At 37.1% G+C, this 18,349-nt stretch overlaps 1 protein-coding gene across 1 annotated transcript in view; it reads left to right on the forward strand.

Moving 5' to 3' along the window:
• Positions 1-17,037, forward strand: part of LOC145680336 (fatty acid synthase-like) — a 63,000-nt gene extending 45,963 nt beyond the window's left edge. Inside the window, exons 3-5 of the mRNA XM_081750723.1 lie at positions 713-976; positions 8,430-8,672; positions 16,740-17,037. Coding sequence (XP_081606849.1) covers positions 713-976; positions 8,430-8,672; positions 16,740-16,862 — 630 coding nt within the window. The 3' untranslated portion in view covers positions 16,863-17,037. The remainder of the gene's footprint in view (positions 1-712; positions 977-8,429; positions 8,673-16,739) is intronic.
• Positions 17,038-18,349: the final 1,312 nt, after the last annotated feature.

Here is an 18,349-nt window from a genome sequence, read left to right on the forward strand (position 1 = left end):
ACTTAAAAAAGTATAAAAATATGTACTTTTGAAATGTTTGATGCCAAAATTCTAATCCACGGTCTAACAATCACGGAGCAAAACAAGAAAATTAACTTACCTTGTGGTGGTCGGCTCATTTAATAAAGTAAAATTTGAAGTTAAATGATACGGGGAAAATTTCACCCTATGTCGGCCAAGGTAGCAAATAGCAGAAATGCGCTTCCTCGTAACTTGGTCAGAAACACGGATAAACCAACCTGTAAGGAAAGCTAACAACTAGTGGCATGTCACAATAAACCAGTTGGATAAGTCAAAACCATTGAATTAAAAAGCACAATATTTATTAGGCTCAGGCTTAATACTCATTTATACGTACAAAGTATATTACAATATAAAGATTGATTAAATTTTTATAACGATATCAAGCAGTGAAACACATGTTTCTCCTTCTTTCTTCACGTTGGGAAGCCACTTCTTGCTCCTTCTGTCGTCGAGTTCCAAGTGAACGAGTCTCTCCTGCTGCTCGTAGGTTATAGCTGCTTTGTAGGCTCGTCGACTAGATGGCAGCGTTGCCAGTCTGTCGTGTGATGTCACTCGGGTGGCTGTGTGTACGTTTATCTGGAGAGTTCTGTGGGAGAGGGACTACCACAATTTAATACATATATTCATTTTAAAATATGCTTTTTAAAGTCAAACTGTAGTGTAACTAGTCTTTACTTCATTCTTCTAGGAGCTAAAGAAATGGAAGAAGAGCGGCCCATATAATTTATCAGGTTACTCTTACGGTGGAGCTGTTGCCTTCGAAATGGCCCTTCAACTGGAGAATGCTGGAGAAACAGTGAATCTATATCTTTTGGACGGAGCTCCACAATTTATTAAGAATATTTTTTCCAAATTTGCAGCCCGACATTCTAACATGAACACATCAGCAGAAGAGGAAGCGGACGCACTTACCTTCTTCACTTCAATGTTTCGAAGAATCGATTACAGAAAGGTAAGTGTTCGGTGTAATTGTATTAATAGAATTTCTCTATGATTTTTTTTTAAATGAAATGAAATTTCTAATTCAGGTTTTCTCAATCTTTTTTCATATCTCGACCCACTTTTATTATATATTCTTATCAGAGACTCCCAAAAGTAATGTCCGATTTCTAACAAGCATTTGGACTATTGCTGCATATCACTTACAGTTACATATACGTGTGAAATTTATGCGTATATTCAATATATACAGTTCTGCAATACAGTCTCCAGTTTTTCTTTATTTTTTCAATGTAGTTTTTCACCATTTTTATTCCTCTCTTATTCTAATTGTTTTTGAACAATTCTCTATTTTTTTAAAATATTCTTTTCAATATTTGACTTTAAGTATAGAAATAAAATATATCTATTATAATAAGGAATTCAGAATAATATTTAGAATACATACTTTCTTCTACTTGATTATAATTACATTTATCTTTTTCACATCCCCTCGCGACCTCCACATTCCTCTCGCAAACCCTAGGTTGAGAAATCCTTCTCTAATTTAAAGCTATGAATCCTTTATATACCAAAAGCATGTACGGTATATCAAAGTTTTTTTAATCTACCCTACAAAGATTCAATATGAGACCTTCGTGACACGGTAGATATCTAATCGATAGTCCATTTGCTTTCATACTTGTATCAACATGTCTTTTGTAACGGCGGCAAATGCTTCTGTGACCCGCTCTTGCAGCTCCGTCAAATCTTCAGGCAATGATGGTACAACGATGCCGCCTTTGACTAAGCTCCATAAATCGCTTGGTGTCATATGTGGAGACCTCGGGGGCCATCTCAGCAACTCTTCATCATCAGGACCAGTGCGGTCTATCCAACGCTGTGGGAGATTGCGTTCATTCAGATACCCTCTCACGTCATTATGGAAATGGGATGGAGCTCCATCCTGTTGGAAAATGAGATATCGAGAGTTCTTTTCAAGTTGAGGTATCAACCACATCTGAAGCATGTCAAGATGGGACTGTCCCGTTACAATTCTTCTTGCAAAAAAGAATAGCACATAAAGTTTCTTCTGCACATGGCGGCAAAGACATTCAACTTTACAGAATCTCTGACATCTTCAATGATTCGCCGAGGATGTTCTGAACCCTAGATTCAAACATTATGCATGTTTACTTTGTCGTTGATATGGAAGGTCGTCTCATCACTGAAGATTACCCTCTACCTAAAATCAACATTTCTCGGGATTCTCAACATGTCTACACTGAAGACAGTGCGAGGTTTCCTTTATTTCAGTGAGTGCCTGCACAAGTTGCTGCTTGTAAGCCTTGAATTTCAAATGCTTAAGAAGAACATCGCAGACTGCTGAACGAGGCACTGCTAACTCACGGTCAGCTTTTCGAACTGACTTCTTGGGATGCGTTGGGAGGATTGCTGAACTTTATCCATTGTCTCCCTTGAATGGGAAGGACGGCGGGTGTTTGTGCTTTTGCATAGGCAGTCTGTATGCATGAGTTGTATATACCAACGCTTAGTGGAGTTATTGTCAGGTGGATCGACCCCAAATTGTGGTCATAATTTGCGTTGAACTATAGTAAAGGACGTTGTCTTTGCATATTCCACAGCACAAAATATCCTCTGTTGTTGTGTGGGAGATGTTGAAAAAATTGTAATATTGGGAACGGCGGGTATTTCAATCAAAACTTGGAGTATCTTATAACAATCCTTGTCACTGTCACCTCTCTCTACACACTGGGCGCCCAGAGAAAAATAAAGGAAAGGGTGCAATCTTTATCGAACATCCTGTATAGAAAATGGTAATGAGACCGACAATAATGCACAGTAGTGAAACTGGGAAATCACAAGGAGGCCAGGAAAGGAAAATAGAAGTAATGAGATGAGAATGTTAAAATAGATGTGTGTTGTGACGAGAACGAATAGAATAAGAAAATGTTATATACAGGGTGAGTCAAAAGTCCTTGGACACCTGCATAAGTTTGAAAATCAACGGGAAAAGTAAAAAGTGATGATGGGAACAGAGGTTTGATGAGGGGCCGCAACTTTTGGAGTGTGTCATTCATGGCCGCCATCTTGAAATCCGCCATTTTGGATTCGTCACTTTTTTAAATGGGAAGGGGGTGTATGAAACATCAAATAACACTAGCTTGAGCTAGGAATTTAGTGGTGTAATTTGTTTTTTTTTCTATCTTCTACAGTTTAGAAGTTATTAATGTTCAAAGGTGGGAAATTACCTTGATACTGACCCAGTTCTCTCTTTGTTCCAGGTGATCTAAAATGGGTCTGACACGTGAACAGAAGATCGAAATCATCCTTATATCAGGGGAACGCGGCTACCGAACAATAGCAGCTGACAACAGACGGCACCCAGACAGAGAACCGGTATCGCACAGCACGGTGGCTCACGTGATCACCAAATTCCGGGTGGGATCATACACCCCTCTTCCCATTTAAAAAAAGTGACTTGAATCCAAAATGGCGGATTTCAAGCTGGCGGCCATGAATGACATACACTCCAAAAGTTGCGGCCCCTCATCAAACCTCTGTTCCCATCATCACTTTTTACTTTTCCCGTCGATTTTCAAACTTATGTTTGGATGTCCAAGGACTTTTGACTCGCCCTGTATTTAGTACTGTTAAGGTAGTACAATTGAGTAAAAACTTTCAAGGATGGAGACTGAAATGGGTGGAACATGTAGAACGAAGGAACGACGATTATGTTGGAAAGATTTAGAATTTAGAATTTAGATTTGTAGGCTTTCGGAATCTATGGGGATGACGTCTCACGGCGATCACACTATCCGGGGAAAGGAAGGAGGAAAGGATTAGGGAAGGAAGGAAGCGGCTGGGACCTAGAAGTTAACAGAATTAGATAGCTGAAGATTAACAGAGAAAAGAAAGAGGGGAAGACCCAAAATAAGATGGAAGGGCAAGAAACAAGATCATTTTAGGGAGAGAGGATAGAGAACAGAAGATGTCCAGGGTATGGGAGAGTGAAGAAAAATAAGTAAAGACGGAAACACCGACACCACATAAACATGGGAAAAGGTGAAGACAAAGAGGAAAACGAAGAACACTTAGAATACATGTGTACTTGAGCCACTGTTAAAAAATGTTCACATGCTTGGCTCATATGATTCTCATGTTCTAGTGAGGCCGCGATGGCTCACTGGTAGAGCGTTCACCTCTGCTGCATGTCGTCCTTGGTTCGATCCCAGCTCGCGATAAATAAGCTTTGTGGTGGACAAACACCGTATGCGTAGGTTTTCTTGGGGTACTCCCGTTTCCTCCCACTTTCTTCATTCTACCATTTCATTCATTTCTCATCATCACCGTCTGCTTTAGCCTAGCCAGTATAATTGTGGAACGTAAACCTTTAAAGATTTCATTCCTAATGCTCTAATAACGTAAAAAACTAAAATATCAATTTCCTAGTTCGTTTTATAGAACTTCTTAAAACTGTAAAACGACACAAAAACTTTTCTGAACCATTTATTGACTTCTATTTCATTCAAAATAATTACTTAACCACCGAAAGGATAATTTTAGCGGTATGACTAAACGCTTTGACGATGTGGGTGCGAATCTAATTCTTGTTGGCTCCATATGAAATAGGACTATTTTCCCTATATATATTTGGTCCTGGAAGTATGCAGGATTCACGTTCACGTTTTCGTTCAGTTTTCTTCTCCTCTTAACGGTAGCCGACAACAATCATTATTTCCTGCTGGAAACTTTCTCAACACTGATGGTAAAATTCAGTACATTGCTTGCCAGGGGTGTTATTATTCTATTGTGAGAACTGTCTTCTGTTTTGACCGCGTCAAGTGTCTTTCATACAGCTTCCAACAGTTTATGTTCATCAATATATCATGGGAGGAGATTGTGAACTAGAAGTGCCTTCTCGAGTAGTGACCTCCAGGCGCACCAGTTCCCTGTAATCTAGTAATTTCTAGTTCCTTGTACATCTTCGAAATTTTGTTCTAATCTAGGTTTATTAATTTGATTTTGTCTTAAGGTGTTAGTATTAAACTTTAGGATTTTCGTAGAACTGCCTCCCCCCTTCCTGGACCACTAGTTTGGCTCGAACTACTACTAGTATTCTGTTAACTAACTCTGGTTTGTGGAACCCAGAGGTTCAATGCCGCGTTCACAAAAGCTCTCTAGGGATGCGCACGAGACGAGTCGAGACAGGATTTTCCTGACAAAATTCGAGTCGAGACACAGCTCTTCCAATAGAAAAATATACATTTTTCGAGTCGAGACATCACTTTTACAGCACATTTTCGAGACGAGACAGCCATAAATCTTGTCTCGTGCGCATCCCTAAGCTCTCCATTGACTTCTATCCTTAGCCAAGTGAATCCAGTTTCTACTTTGTATTCCTATTTCTGCAAGATCTGTCTTAATATTGTCCTCCCATCTGCGGCTAGGTCTTTCTAATGGTCGTTTTCCGTTTGGAATTTCAGTTAAAACTTTGAAAGCGTTCCTATTTTCTTCCATTCTGGTTACATGACCTGCCATCTAAGCCTCCTAGATTTGATTGCCCTAACAATATTTGGTAAACGGTATAAATTATGAAGTTCCTCGTTATGAAGTTTCCACCATTCCCCATTCCCGTTTCTCCTGGGTCCTTATATTCGTCTCAAGATTTTATTCTCAAATATTTTTAGTCCACGTTCTTCCTTCAGACTAAGCGACAATATTTCGCAACCATACAGTACAACAGGCATGATTATCGTTTTATATATTTTAAGCTTCAAATTCTTTGACCGAATTCGCGACGACGGGCTGGGTAATAACACGAATTCCCCATTTAATCGACATTTAGTTTATTCGTGAATATGGTTTGGTCTGTTAATATTGATCCTAGATATTTGAAAGTATCCACTTTATCAAAAGTATTATTTGATATTTTAACGTATCCATAATTTTCAGTGTTGCGATCCCATCGAACTTCCATTTATTTAGTTTCCTCTGCATTTACTTCTAAACCTATGTCCGTGCAAGCGTTTAATATGACCTCTGCACTTCTTTCTATTGTTGTTCTATTATCTCCTATCAGATTTACGACATCAGCAAACGCCATAACGTGGTAAACACCATTCAGCTCTAAGCACTGGGTGCCCAGGTTGCTGTCTTTGATTTTTCTTATAGCCTATTCCAGAACAAAGTGGAATATCCTGTTTTTATTATTATTATTTTCATTCTTTGTAATATTTATTGATGTATTTGAATAGTGGAATGGTAGATGTGCGTGAATTACTAATAGTAATGCTACTAACTTGGACCTATTGTCAGTTAAGTAAGATACCTTGTAACAGCTTAATACATTTTGCTAAAGCATGTGTTATTGATCCTTTTATTCATACGCTATTCAAATTTTCTTTTGGCATGTGAGATTCGGTTTTTCCTTGTCTATAGTCTACAATCAGTATTTGTTCCTATCAAATCATTAGGGCCTACCGTTTGTGGGACCATTTATAATGTTATGAAATTATATACTGATACAGCAGGAATATTATGATGGGTATTCAAAATAGGTAAAAGCTGTATTTGAAATACGAAACTAAGATGGTGACCATACGTAAATTCCAATTTCATAACGAGGATGGGGTAGGGTGGTTCAGTGGTAGCGCACTCGTCTCTAGTACAACAGGTCCGAAGTTCGATCCTGCAATACGAAGTTCGATCCCAATATATATCCCGGATTGGTTTCCAGAAATTATGGTAATTCTACCACGTGAGATTTTGAATACACGAAGGGTGAAAGTAGCAAAAATACTGGTAACCCAAAATGATCACGATCATACATATGTTTGTGGGGAAATATCCCTCCTGAGCAACCCCCTGAAATCACCACTGATTAGATTAACATTTATTTGACTGAAAGGCGAAAGGGGGAGTTTACGCCCAAAGCATTATTATATCTGATTGCGGCAATGTGTGAACTAGAGGCCATTGAGAGATAGAAAACATGATAGAAGATGCATTTAGCTCAAACATAAAATTCTGCTACAAAATTTTACCAACACCGAACATGATTGATATGGTTGAGGTGTTGGACCATATACTATATTGTACGAAGAGCAAATTACCGTATTTGTACGTTTAAGACCATATGTCTGGCAACACTGATACAATAGGTGGTCAGCAAATATCAAACAAGAGTTGGAATTCAGAAAGAGATTGAACTTCCTCTGTATGTGTGTGTTTGTCTGTCGAGAAAGCAGTCCCTTTCTGCACCCTATCCTTTCTCCTCACAAATACAACTTTGCAATAACTTATCAGATGATAAAAGTTGTCTGACTAGTTTGGCTGCAAGAAGGAATTATTGGCTGCAAGAAATTTTCATAATATTCATAGTTTCGATAATACCCGAAACTTCAATAATACTCGAACTTTCGATAATACCCGAAATTTCGATAATACTCGAACTTTCGATAATACTCGAAACTTCGATAATACTCGAAATTTCGATAATACTCGAAACTTCGATAATTTTAAATACTCGAACGGTTTCGAGTAACCGATGACACCTCGATAAATTTTCACTCCCGAAGTTCAATAGGTCCTCAGCCTTATCGAACACCCCTAAGTGAAAGCCGCTTGGAGCGAGGTCCGGTTTGTTCGAACCTGTTGGTACCATGCTGAGTCGGCCACTGTACGCCTAGTCAGTCACGTTTTCTCTACTAGCCGCAAACTTTTGACCTCATTCTGCCACATGCTAATGAGACAGTACAGTTTCCCCGTAAACCTCTACCACCTACCGGTAAATTTCAGCCGCTGTTAGATGTTTCGCCCACAGAAATTGAATAACTGAGCAGACTTCTTCGCGAGACCAGTTTTTCAAACGAGTCGACATTTGTGTTTAGCTACAACTAGCGCCGTTGGTGGCGGATGGCTGAAACTCTGCACAGTTGCCAACTTCATGCAATAAATTTTCCGCACATTCCTCATTTCACTATAACAGACGAAACTATAGAAATATCGGCCTTGTAACCTTAGTTTTTGACCCTCCTTCGCATGTTTGTTCTACTGTAGAAGAAAAGAAAAGAAATTACAAAGAAAAAGTTGGGAGTTGTATCCTAGTTATTGTAATAAATTGTCCATATCTCTTAAGGTTAGTGATATGGATTTTGGTATTTGGACTTTTCCTCTGGGATAATATGGAGTGTTTTTAAATGCTTGAACTAGAATGGAAGAAATAGGGAAATGTTTTGCAAGACACTGGGTTCAAAGAATTCTATATAAAAGATGCGGAAGGAATAATGGAAAATATTGCCCACACTAAGATAGGGGGGGGGAGATATTTACTTGTTACTTTATAAAATACAATCACATGTAAAACTAGAATTCATGAAAAAGTTGAAATAATTTTTCCAACAAATTAACTATGGTTTAAATGTTTATTGATCTTATAATTTTTCTTAATTTCTTGTTTTTAGGTCAAATCAGATCTCTTGAGGCTGAAAAATCTGGATGCCCGTCTCTCCAGGACAATTGAGTTTCTCCGAGGCTTTACACCATGTGCAGAAAACGAACTGTTAGTCACGGCTAGAACGTATTATCTGAAACTTATTGTAATGCATCGCTATTGGCCAGCTAAGAAGTTCAAAGGGCCTGTCATGTTATTTAGATCCGAGGATAGTCACTTCACCGAACAATCACATGATTATGGACTCTCACAAGTAAGTTTTCAATTAAAAGGCGTTCTTTATCAATTTTTCACTTTTCCCAGATCTTAGGGTATCATAAGTCAAAGAATAACACAATGAAATCTTTCTTAACAGACATCTCTCAATAACGGACACCTCCCAATAACAGATATCTCTCAATAACGGATTCATCTCAATAACGGACACCTCTCAATAACGGATTCATCTCAATAACGGACACCTCTCAATAACGGATATCTATCAATAACGGATTCATCTCAATAACGGACACTTCTCAATAACATATATCTCTCAATAACGGATTCATCTCAATAACGGACAAGACTTAATAACGTATACCTCCGCAATATGAACGGATTTTCTCTTGTGGAGAAAAATATGAAGCGCATGTGAACCAGGGGTGTCATTTGAGGAGAGGTGGGTGGCAATTCCTCCTCCCCAAGTTTGAGAAACGCATGCATTTTAATAAATTTGATATTAATATATTAGTAAAAAACGTGGAACTCTTGTGTCAATGGACACTCCCACCCCCGTAAAATCTGCAATGACCTATGATATAGGCTCAATAGTTCCAGGAAGGCACTACGCAGGGACACTACATCCCAACGACCAGGAGCGGACTGGGATGAAAATTTCACTGGAATAATTTCACCAACCGACCCCTTTCAAAAATAGTAGCCCCTATTTTGTTTGTTATTCGACAGTGGAGGCCTATTACCTTAGGAAAGGAATCAATTTTGACTGTTAAATAGGCCTACATTTTAAAAATGTTTTACAGATGTAGCCTACGTCTTTTGATTTAGTCATACTGTACTGTCTGAAAGTCTTTTAGAGTTACTGGCCCGTTGAAACTGTAATGGACCGGCCCCTGTGGAAAGCTCCACAACGCCACTATGGCCAGTCCGCCCCTGCCAACAACTACACTATACAACTGCCTACAAGGACAGACGGCTTTGTGCGTATGGTTATGGTGCCAGCGGATCGCAAAATCACATCCCGTACACTGGCACAAGCACTGGAGGCTGTTGCACAGTGCCCAATATCCCCACTAACAGTTCTACTTCGTCTAGCAGAGCGGGGCATATTTGGCGAGCAGTGTATATGTATTATTACGGGACAAAACCCTTCTTTTAACGGACATTCTAAGATATAGGCACAAAATGTCTTCTCTCTTCTTCAACGTTTTAGTAACCTCTTCATAATAAATAGGAAATATTCTCAGTTCATATATATTTAGCACGAAAATATTTTCTGCAGCTTGAAAAGAATTCCGCGGCACAGTGTAGTGAACAAAAATCCCTTACCAACAAAATATCCATCATAAATAAACATTAGATTTTTATGGAAATGCATATTTTGTTTGCTTTTTTTTCCATATATTATAAATTGTTAATCACAAATAAAGCGATTTTTGCCTAGTTATTTTACATTTAAAATTTAACAATCAAATATACTTATTTTTTGATGAGGAATGTAGCTATTTCTGTAACATAAAATATTCTGTCCAAAATTGGAAACTTTCGAAGTGAATGCCACAAAGAGTTTGGTGAGAGGAGATTGATTACAAAAGGAAAATTTCGTCCAAAGCTTTTCCCGGAGGGAGAGTTCCTAGTATCGCGGCTACGTTCCCTCTTTGCACAGCCATACTTATTCTTTGAATAAGACAGGATGAGGCTCGGGTGTCTTCTGTGTTAATAGTTATGCTTATATACATCTCTGGTATACATATACATATAAATTATCTCTGGTATACATATGCTTATATACATATAAATTTGGTAGGGGATTCTAACAACAATAATGCAGCTCGAATTGGAAGTTTTTGGTGCTTATAAATACCTGTTTCAAATGTTTGAGCATGTATTAGTGCTTAAGAGCATATTCAGCATATTCTATAAGTTTTTATACTTATAGCATGCAAAAAATTCCAGGTTTAATTTGTATTTTTAATACATTTAAGTGCCTATGGAACAGAATGACTTTTAGCATTGGAGGAAGAATGCGCAGTTTATGGAGGGCTAATATTTTTAGCAACCGATCAGCACAGCAAACACGCTTACAGTTGCCAAGACAATTAAGAGAAATCTGATAATGATAAAGACTCATTGCAACATCATGTCGATATCAATTCAGAAATAAGAGACGCGAGAAATGCTTAGTTTTAGTTGATCAAGTGCGGCACGAGCCCCAGTCAGCTCCTGGTGAATTCGGGCGCTCTCTGGGAAAGAAACTTGACAGATGTTCTTGCTAGAAACTTCGAGTACAAAACAATTCAAGCCGTGAGAAAATATCTTCGAGGGTTAGATTTCAACTTGCCAGAAAAAATAGATACTAAACTTGCTCCTCTTTATAAATATTGTTCAGTAACATCTGTTGATAGTAAGAGATCATTTTTAGGTTACAAACGTCAGAAACTGATACCAAAAAAGTTAGAGAAGCATCTCGTGATATACTATAAGGCTAATTACGGGGCAGAGTAAATCCTTAAAACCAAAACTTTTAACCTTTCTTTCTTATATCGTGGAAACGTGTATAAAAGTGATACTTAAGTTGGTAACACACATATACAATTAAATATTGCACTCCCAGTTCGTTTAAAATTACCTTAGTATTAGTGCAGTCAAATTACCAAAAAGTAAGGAACAAATTACTAACAAGCTAAAAACTGGTACAGATGTTGGCAATGATGTTCTAAACAACATACTAAAAGTCCCCTGAAATCCAACGTGACCTTCGCCGCCATATTGGAAAATGGCCGCTGGAAGTGTCAAATGAACAATATCCAGATAAAAATAGCAATATCTTCGCTATGGTTGAACATAAAGTGATAAACTTAGTGTCGTTTTATAGAACATAGAAAACACAATATTTTTATAGCGAAACAATTTTTCATAAAACGCATGCTTTTAGAAATATTTAGCTCTAAATTCTAATATGCCGAAAACTACCGTCAAACTGATTTAAAATTTTATTGAACTTAGCAAGTAATTACTAACAAGTTAAAATTTGACGTAGATGTTGGTAAAGATTATTTAAATGACATACTAAAATCCCACAATTTCTTCGTTTGCCATATTGGAAAAAATCCAAATGTCCGGAGTAATTGAAAGATATTTTGTTAACTGAAATACAAAATCTGGACCGGGCTAAATATTTGAGAAACTGTAAATGCAGTCAATCCGGAGTCAATTGCGATCAATATTGGTGGGAGGAGGGAAACTACGACGTGTTTAAGGTTGTCGTCCGCCATCTTGGAATCAACTTGTTTATTTTAAATGGCAACATGATCATGTGACATATTAAACAACATTCTCGTTCGGAGTGAAACCCAACGGCAGGGGCGGATCCAGGACGAGCTTCTGGGGTGGTCGGTTGGTTATAATACTGCTACTTAGAGCTACTTTTAAGTGCTCCAAACTCTGGGATGGGTTATATATATATATAATAAGAAAGTTCCCTCTTCTAGGGGGCCATCACCCCGATCGTCCCCCCTGGATCCGCCCCTGCCCAATTGTAAGGTTATTTTTCCAAAACCTGCAACAGTTTTGAAGTTGTGAATAGATTTAAGATATGTTATGTGTGAAATGTGCTGTGAGAAGTTTCGAATTGAAGGATAAAGTAAAAAAAAACAAGCTTTGTAACATCTCACATTACATACTTTTTAATAACCAGGAAAAGAGAGAGCTAACACACGGGAGACAATTACAATCACATGGCATGTTCAGCTTTCCCACCGTTCTATTTTATTCACATCCTTAACCGTGTAATCCAGTGCTTGTGCACTCTGCGAAGCATAGTTGGTTATATTTGTTCACAGGCCGTAACGCTTCTCCTTTTCATGTAGCCAATGTCATTAATTTTATACCATGGTAGAATATAGCTTTAAAGTGCTCCCAAAGATAGAAATCCAACGGAGTTTGGTTGGGGGACCCTGCTGGCTACTCAACTGGTTCATGCCGACCTATCCAGCAACCTGGAAATTGTTCATTGAGTAATTGATTACATTACGACCACAATGCGGCGGTGCCTCGTTTTGTTGGCAATATTGATGAAATCACCCTTCCTCGTTCAACAAAAGTTGCATAAGAGTGTTTTCAAACATATCTCCATATTGTGCAGCATAAAAGGTCCCCCAACAGTTTGACGGTAGTTTTCGGCATTTTAGGATTAGAGCGAAATATTTCTAAAAGTATGCGTTTTATGAAAAATTGTTTCTCTATAAAAAACAAATATTGTGTTTTCTATGTTCTATATAACGGCACTAAGTTTATCTCTTTATGCTCAACCATAGCAAAGATATTGCTATTTTTATCTGGATATTGTTGATTTGACACTTCCAGTGGCCATTTTCCAATATGGCGGCGAAGGTCACCTGAGATTTCAGGGAACTTTTAGTATGTTGTTTAGAACATCATTCCCAACATCTGTACCAGTTTTCAGCTTGTTATTACTTTGTTCCTTTCTTCATTAAAATTTGAGTTTCATTCGCTATATCCACCAAAACTTACCACGATTATTATTTCAATATATTAAACTATTTTTTTTTTATTCTTTTTAAAGTTTGTATTTCCTCAATACTTATCATTCATTTCGCAGAAATTAAAAATACACTTAAACCAACTATGGCTTCCTTACTTATTGCATCTTTAACAGCATAAATAAAACATGTTGAAACAAGTCTGACCACAAGCTTTGTTATCATAAGGTACCGGACTGTTATCCCTATTGCCCTATAAGTAAATATACATAAACGTTATCGCTGTGAGTTCTGTAAGTTATTTCATGAAAACAAAATGCAACTCTAAAATACAATTTTAAAGAAATACTTAAGATCGTGTTCTCATATTATTGTGTTCATTTTTAGCTCACAATCTACGTGTGTTTTAAAAAGTTAGAAGTAGATAAACTGTACATATCATAAAATACATTCTGAACGGAAGTCCTTGAAAGGTAAACTACACTTTTGATATTCCATTTCACATACAAAACATTTCACAACTTTTCTGCGTGTTAGAAAATGTTTTCTCTTTTATTGCATTGTTATTGTATATTTTAACACACTTAACAGCATAGTTGCATGCATATTTCATGAATTTCTTCGACCTATGGCCAAGAATTCTATGAAAAACTTCTTTTCCCTAACAAATTTACTCTTCTTTTCCTGGGGAAGAGTGCAAGTTTTACGATAAAGTTCTAACAAGCAACATTTCCCTTCTTACTTTGTTTAGAAAACAAAAACAGCACTTCAAACACTGAATACAATATTTTGATATGTTTCCATTAACCTATGCAATTTGTAACTACTGCAAAGTGTATACAATTACCGGATGAACTGTGAGAAAACTTGTCCTTAATGTCCGTTATTCAGAGGTATTAGTGCATAATAATTCCTCTGGGAATCTTTCTAGTAAGTACAAAATAGTATTTATTCAAATCGTAGATGTTTAGAGCTCGATGTTCATGTTTGCTCAATTTGCCATCTAAGTATACACCGTGTATATAGTAGAGCAAGGGTTTTCAAACGTTTTGTGGTTGACGCTCCCATCAACCACCAAAATCTGAACGCGCCTACCCTGTCAAAAATGAAATGTGTCACAACATAAATACATGTATCCCTAAAAGAAGGACTATTACTATGATAAGCTATGTTTCATTTATTAATCACTAATGGAAATATCTCATTAACATAGATGATCTCCATTGTATGCATTAACTACACCTTTTAATGTTATTAGCCGATGTTAATAATTATTATCTAATAAGTCAGATATTTATGTGAAAATTGAAAAATACGAGCAGAGAGAGAATTAAATAATAAAAACCGGTAGGTACATTTAAATATTCAGCAAAGTCAATGGGATAGTCCACTATGTATTATTAAAGAGTGCAGAATTCAGTATGCGTGTTATATATTCTTTTGTAGGATATTTTTTAAACTCCTCGCGCCTCCCCTGACAACCTTCGGCGCATCTTCACGGAGGCGCACCGCACAGTAGAGACCTGCACGGGCCGGGCCCGGCCCGCGGGCCGACTCTCCTATTTCTTTGGGTCGGGCCGGGCTTGGGCTGGCCGACACTGATTTCTCTTCAGGTTGGGGCCGATCAATTGCAATTCTTTAATAATTATTGACTTTCGTTAAACGATAATTGGAATAAAGCCAAACGTTGAAGAAGTGTGTCCGTGAAAATGTTACAAAGAATGCAATAGCTATTTACAGTTGGTGTTGCTTAGCGGCTCCACTTTCACTATAGAGGATTGCAGGCATTATGCGGTAAATTCAGCTCTGACCTTGACCTTCACTGAACTCAAAATATAACAAGAAGGGGGTGGGAATGTTTTGCCTGTCGCTAAACAATATTGCCAACTTCACTTTATGCTAAAAATCAATTAAGTTAGATTTTTGTTACAGGGAATGGAGTTTTTCTTCTCTCGATGACAGGCAAAGTTCTAGGAGGCAATGGTACCATTCCGGAGGCAAACGACAGGTTGTGAACCAGAGTTTAGAAAATGTTTCTGAGGGTTAGGTCAAATTTAGTACTAAATTTTGAGAAAGATTGGAGCTCGAGCTATTATTTTTTAATTATCGGGCCGGGATCGGGCCAAAAACTTTTAAAATTTATCGGGCCCGGGCCGGGCTTGGGCCAAGAATTTTAAAAAACTTATCGGGCCGGGCCGGGCTTGGGCCGAAAATCTTCAAAACCTTTCTAGCTCGGGCTGGACCGGGCCTAGGTACGTTCGGGCTCGATTGGGCTCGGGCCGAAACATTCGGCCCGTGCAGGGCTCTACCGCACAGTTTGAGAACCCCTGTAGTAGAATAAAGGTGCCGAATATCGGATACTGTTTTTTTAAAAAAGAATAAAAACCTTATTAACGTATATTTCATTGATATAGCCGCTTCTAAATGTTCTGTTATCTTTATAGATTGAAGTTGTAGTTTCGAAGCAATAATAAAATATTAAAAGAACGATACATACACTTCAGTACAAAGTAGCATTTTTTCTCAGTTCGGAAAATGGTTGCCCAATATCGGATAGTAAAGAGTCTTAATATCGGACGGAAATTAAATGAAAAGGATTTAAGGAAAACCACAATTGAAGAAGACTGTGCATTATTCTGATTATATTACATGGTGTAAACATATATTAGTACAAAACGTAAAGTTGCAAAACATGTAGATTTAACTAAACGTTGTTCTACAAAGTAGATTACTATCTAAATATGTACATACATATGTAAATTTATCTTAAATAAATATTGTTCTATAAAAACGACAACTTTTAAATATGCAGATTTTCTGGTACTTAAACATTTTTCAACAAATAATTTAGATTTATTTGTAACTAAACGTTGTTCGACTCTTCTGTAGTAGTTAGAGTTAAATTACTGGCAAAAATCACAAATAAAGGATTTTCACGTTTTTGGATCAATGCCTACATATAGCTCTTGTGCCCATTTAAGACATTGGATACATTGTATCCATCGTTCACCAGCTTTGTCAAGTTTATACGACTGTGAACAAAACATTGAAAATATTAGATGCCTAGAGGAACCCCATCCAATATTTTCATAGAGCCGTGAAGGGGAGACAAAGTTTGAGCAGATTTTACCAGGGATTAAAACACGTAAAACTTCAGAATTGTGGTCAAAGGATTTTTTTTTTCAGTGGCAAATAGAATAAATGTGCTATTTTCTGTCAAAATTTCTCACACATCTTATATCATAAATGGTCGGCGTTCAGAAGAGTGTTTAGATCGGAGTTGGATCTTTAAAACATTAGAGCTTCAAAATTACGCCACCACACTCTCATTCAAGAATACATATTTTCCACCATTACAAAAAGAATAAGAAAGAGAAAACAAGCACGAAGAAAATTCTATTTTCATTTTTAAAAATACCTAAAACTGCATTTTCGGGAGGGTCAATTTTCAAAATTTCCCACTGTTAAGTCTGAATAGTATTCCATGCCCTGAGATCCTTCGATCGTGAACTATGAGAACCGCCACTGATTTTCAACTCAGCACTCTTGAATGATAATTGTATTTTTTTCGTAAATAATGAACTATTTTGTATTTATTTCAGATTTGTGATAGCACACCAACGGTTTATACATTAAAAGGAGATCATAGAAAAATCTTAAAAGGAGAATCTGGAAAACGAATCGCTGATATTTTGAACGACAATCTGCAGGAAGAGATTGATTGACTTAACAAGGAATGTTCTAATGTTAAAGGAATCTTTTGTAAAATAGTAATAATAATTTTCGTATTAATACTCTAAACTTCTAAGGAATTTGGAAAGAAAAAGTTCATATTTTTAATATTTGTGTACTGCAGCAGTCCTTTTCTAAGTAAATAAATTATTTCTTTAATTTGCTGTTTCCTTTTGTTTTATTTTATTATCATACATTTTGGAGAGAAAAGTTATTAAATCATTGTTATTTTGAAACATTTTGAGTTGTTTTGGTAAACTTAACTTGTGCTTGTGCATTATTCTTGTCTAGGGCACGTCCTTTAACAAATACTGTCTAGCGGAACACTATTGCATTTTGGATTTGTAGTCTCTCCCTTCGACAACATTTACTGGAATAAGGCAGTGGTGCCCCCCCCTTATGTGTATGACGCACCCCCCAATTGTCTATCCGTAGGTGTTCTTCCATGAAAAAAATCTTCTTTTCGATTAATTTTACCCCCCTCATCAAACATATTTATATAGATTTTAACCCCCCCCAAATATTTCAATGACGCAGTTTGCGTCATAGCCCCCCCCCCTTGTGAGCACCCCTGAATAAGGCCTGCTTGTATGTTCTAACAGCAATGGATGTTTACAGCCAGTGTACTTTTCTGATAGTATGCGACGGTATGCAGTATTGGTACCTTTTCCTGAAGCTGAAAAAAAAAACTATTTCTCTAGGTACTTTTTATAATTATGTACTTTTAAGATGTGAATTTTCCACTTTAAGTTGATTTAAGTTGCACTTCCACTTTAGATGCAAGGGACAACAGTTTAATTTATGCATTTAAAAAGACAATGCAATCAATATTTTATGAGCTACCTCGTGGCCATATGGTTAGCGTACACGTCTCCAGTACGCGAGACAAAGGGTTCGATTCCCGGCAGAAGCTTATGTGGTTCAGATCACACGTTAAGCTATAAGTTCATGTTTCATATAGCCTCGCTGCTGAATCGGACGTTAAATCCCAACTTAACCAACAACAATCAATAGTTTTCAATACCCGGTAATTTCTTGTACAAATTATGTAAACACTAAACATTTTATCTTTTTTCCCATGTAATACAAAGTAGTTTCGGTCCCATTCAACTCGAATTATAATACAGAGAAGTTTCACGTTAGCCTTGTGGTTAGCGCATGGTCCTTTGGTGCACAAAATTCCGGATTCAATTCCCGATGAGAGAGCCCTCAAATGTGAAGACATTACAATAGAACGGAGTCCACTTTAGAGACTTTAGATCCATGGCTAATATACCCTCGGTGCTGAAAGTAGGCAAACAAAAAAATATTTATCAAAATTTTACTGTAATTATAGTTTTAAAAATATATGCTTATAAACTCAGGATATCATTCCGTACAATTCCTATTGTCTTTAGTGACAATTTTTGAATTTTTAGTTTTCTTCATAATCCAAAAATGAAATCTTTGAGTTTTACGTCCCACGGTTATGTCGGTTAGG

The sequence above is a fragment of the Thermobia domestica genome, chromosome 3, assembly GCF_964235325.1.
Source record: "Thermobia domestica chromosome 3, izTheDome1.hap1.1, whole genome shotgun sequence".
Lineage (NCBI taxonomy): Eukaryota > Metazoa > Arthropoda > Insecta > Zygentoma > Lepismatidae > Thermobia > Thermobia domestica.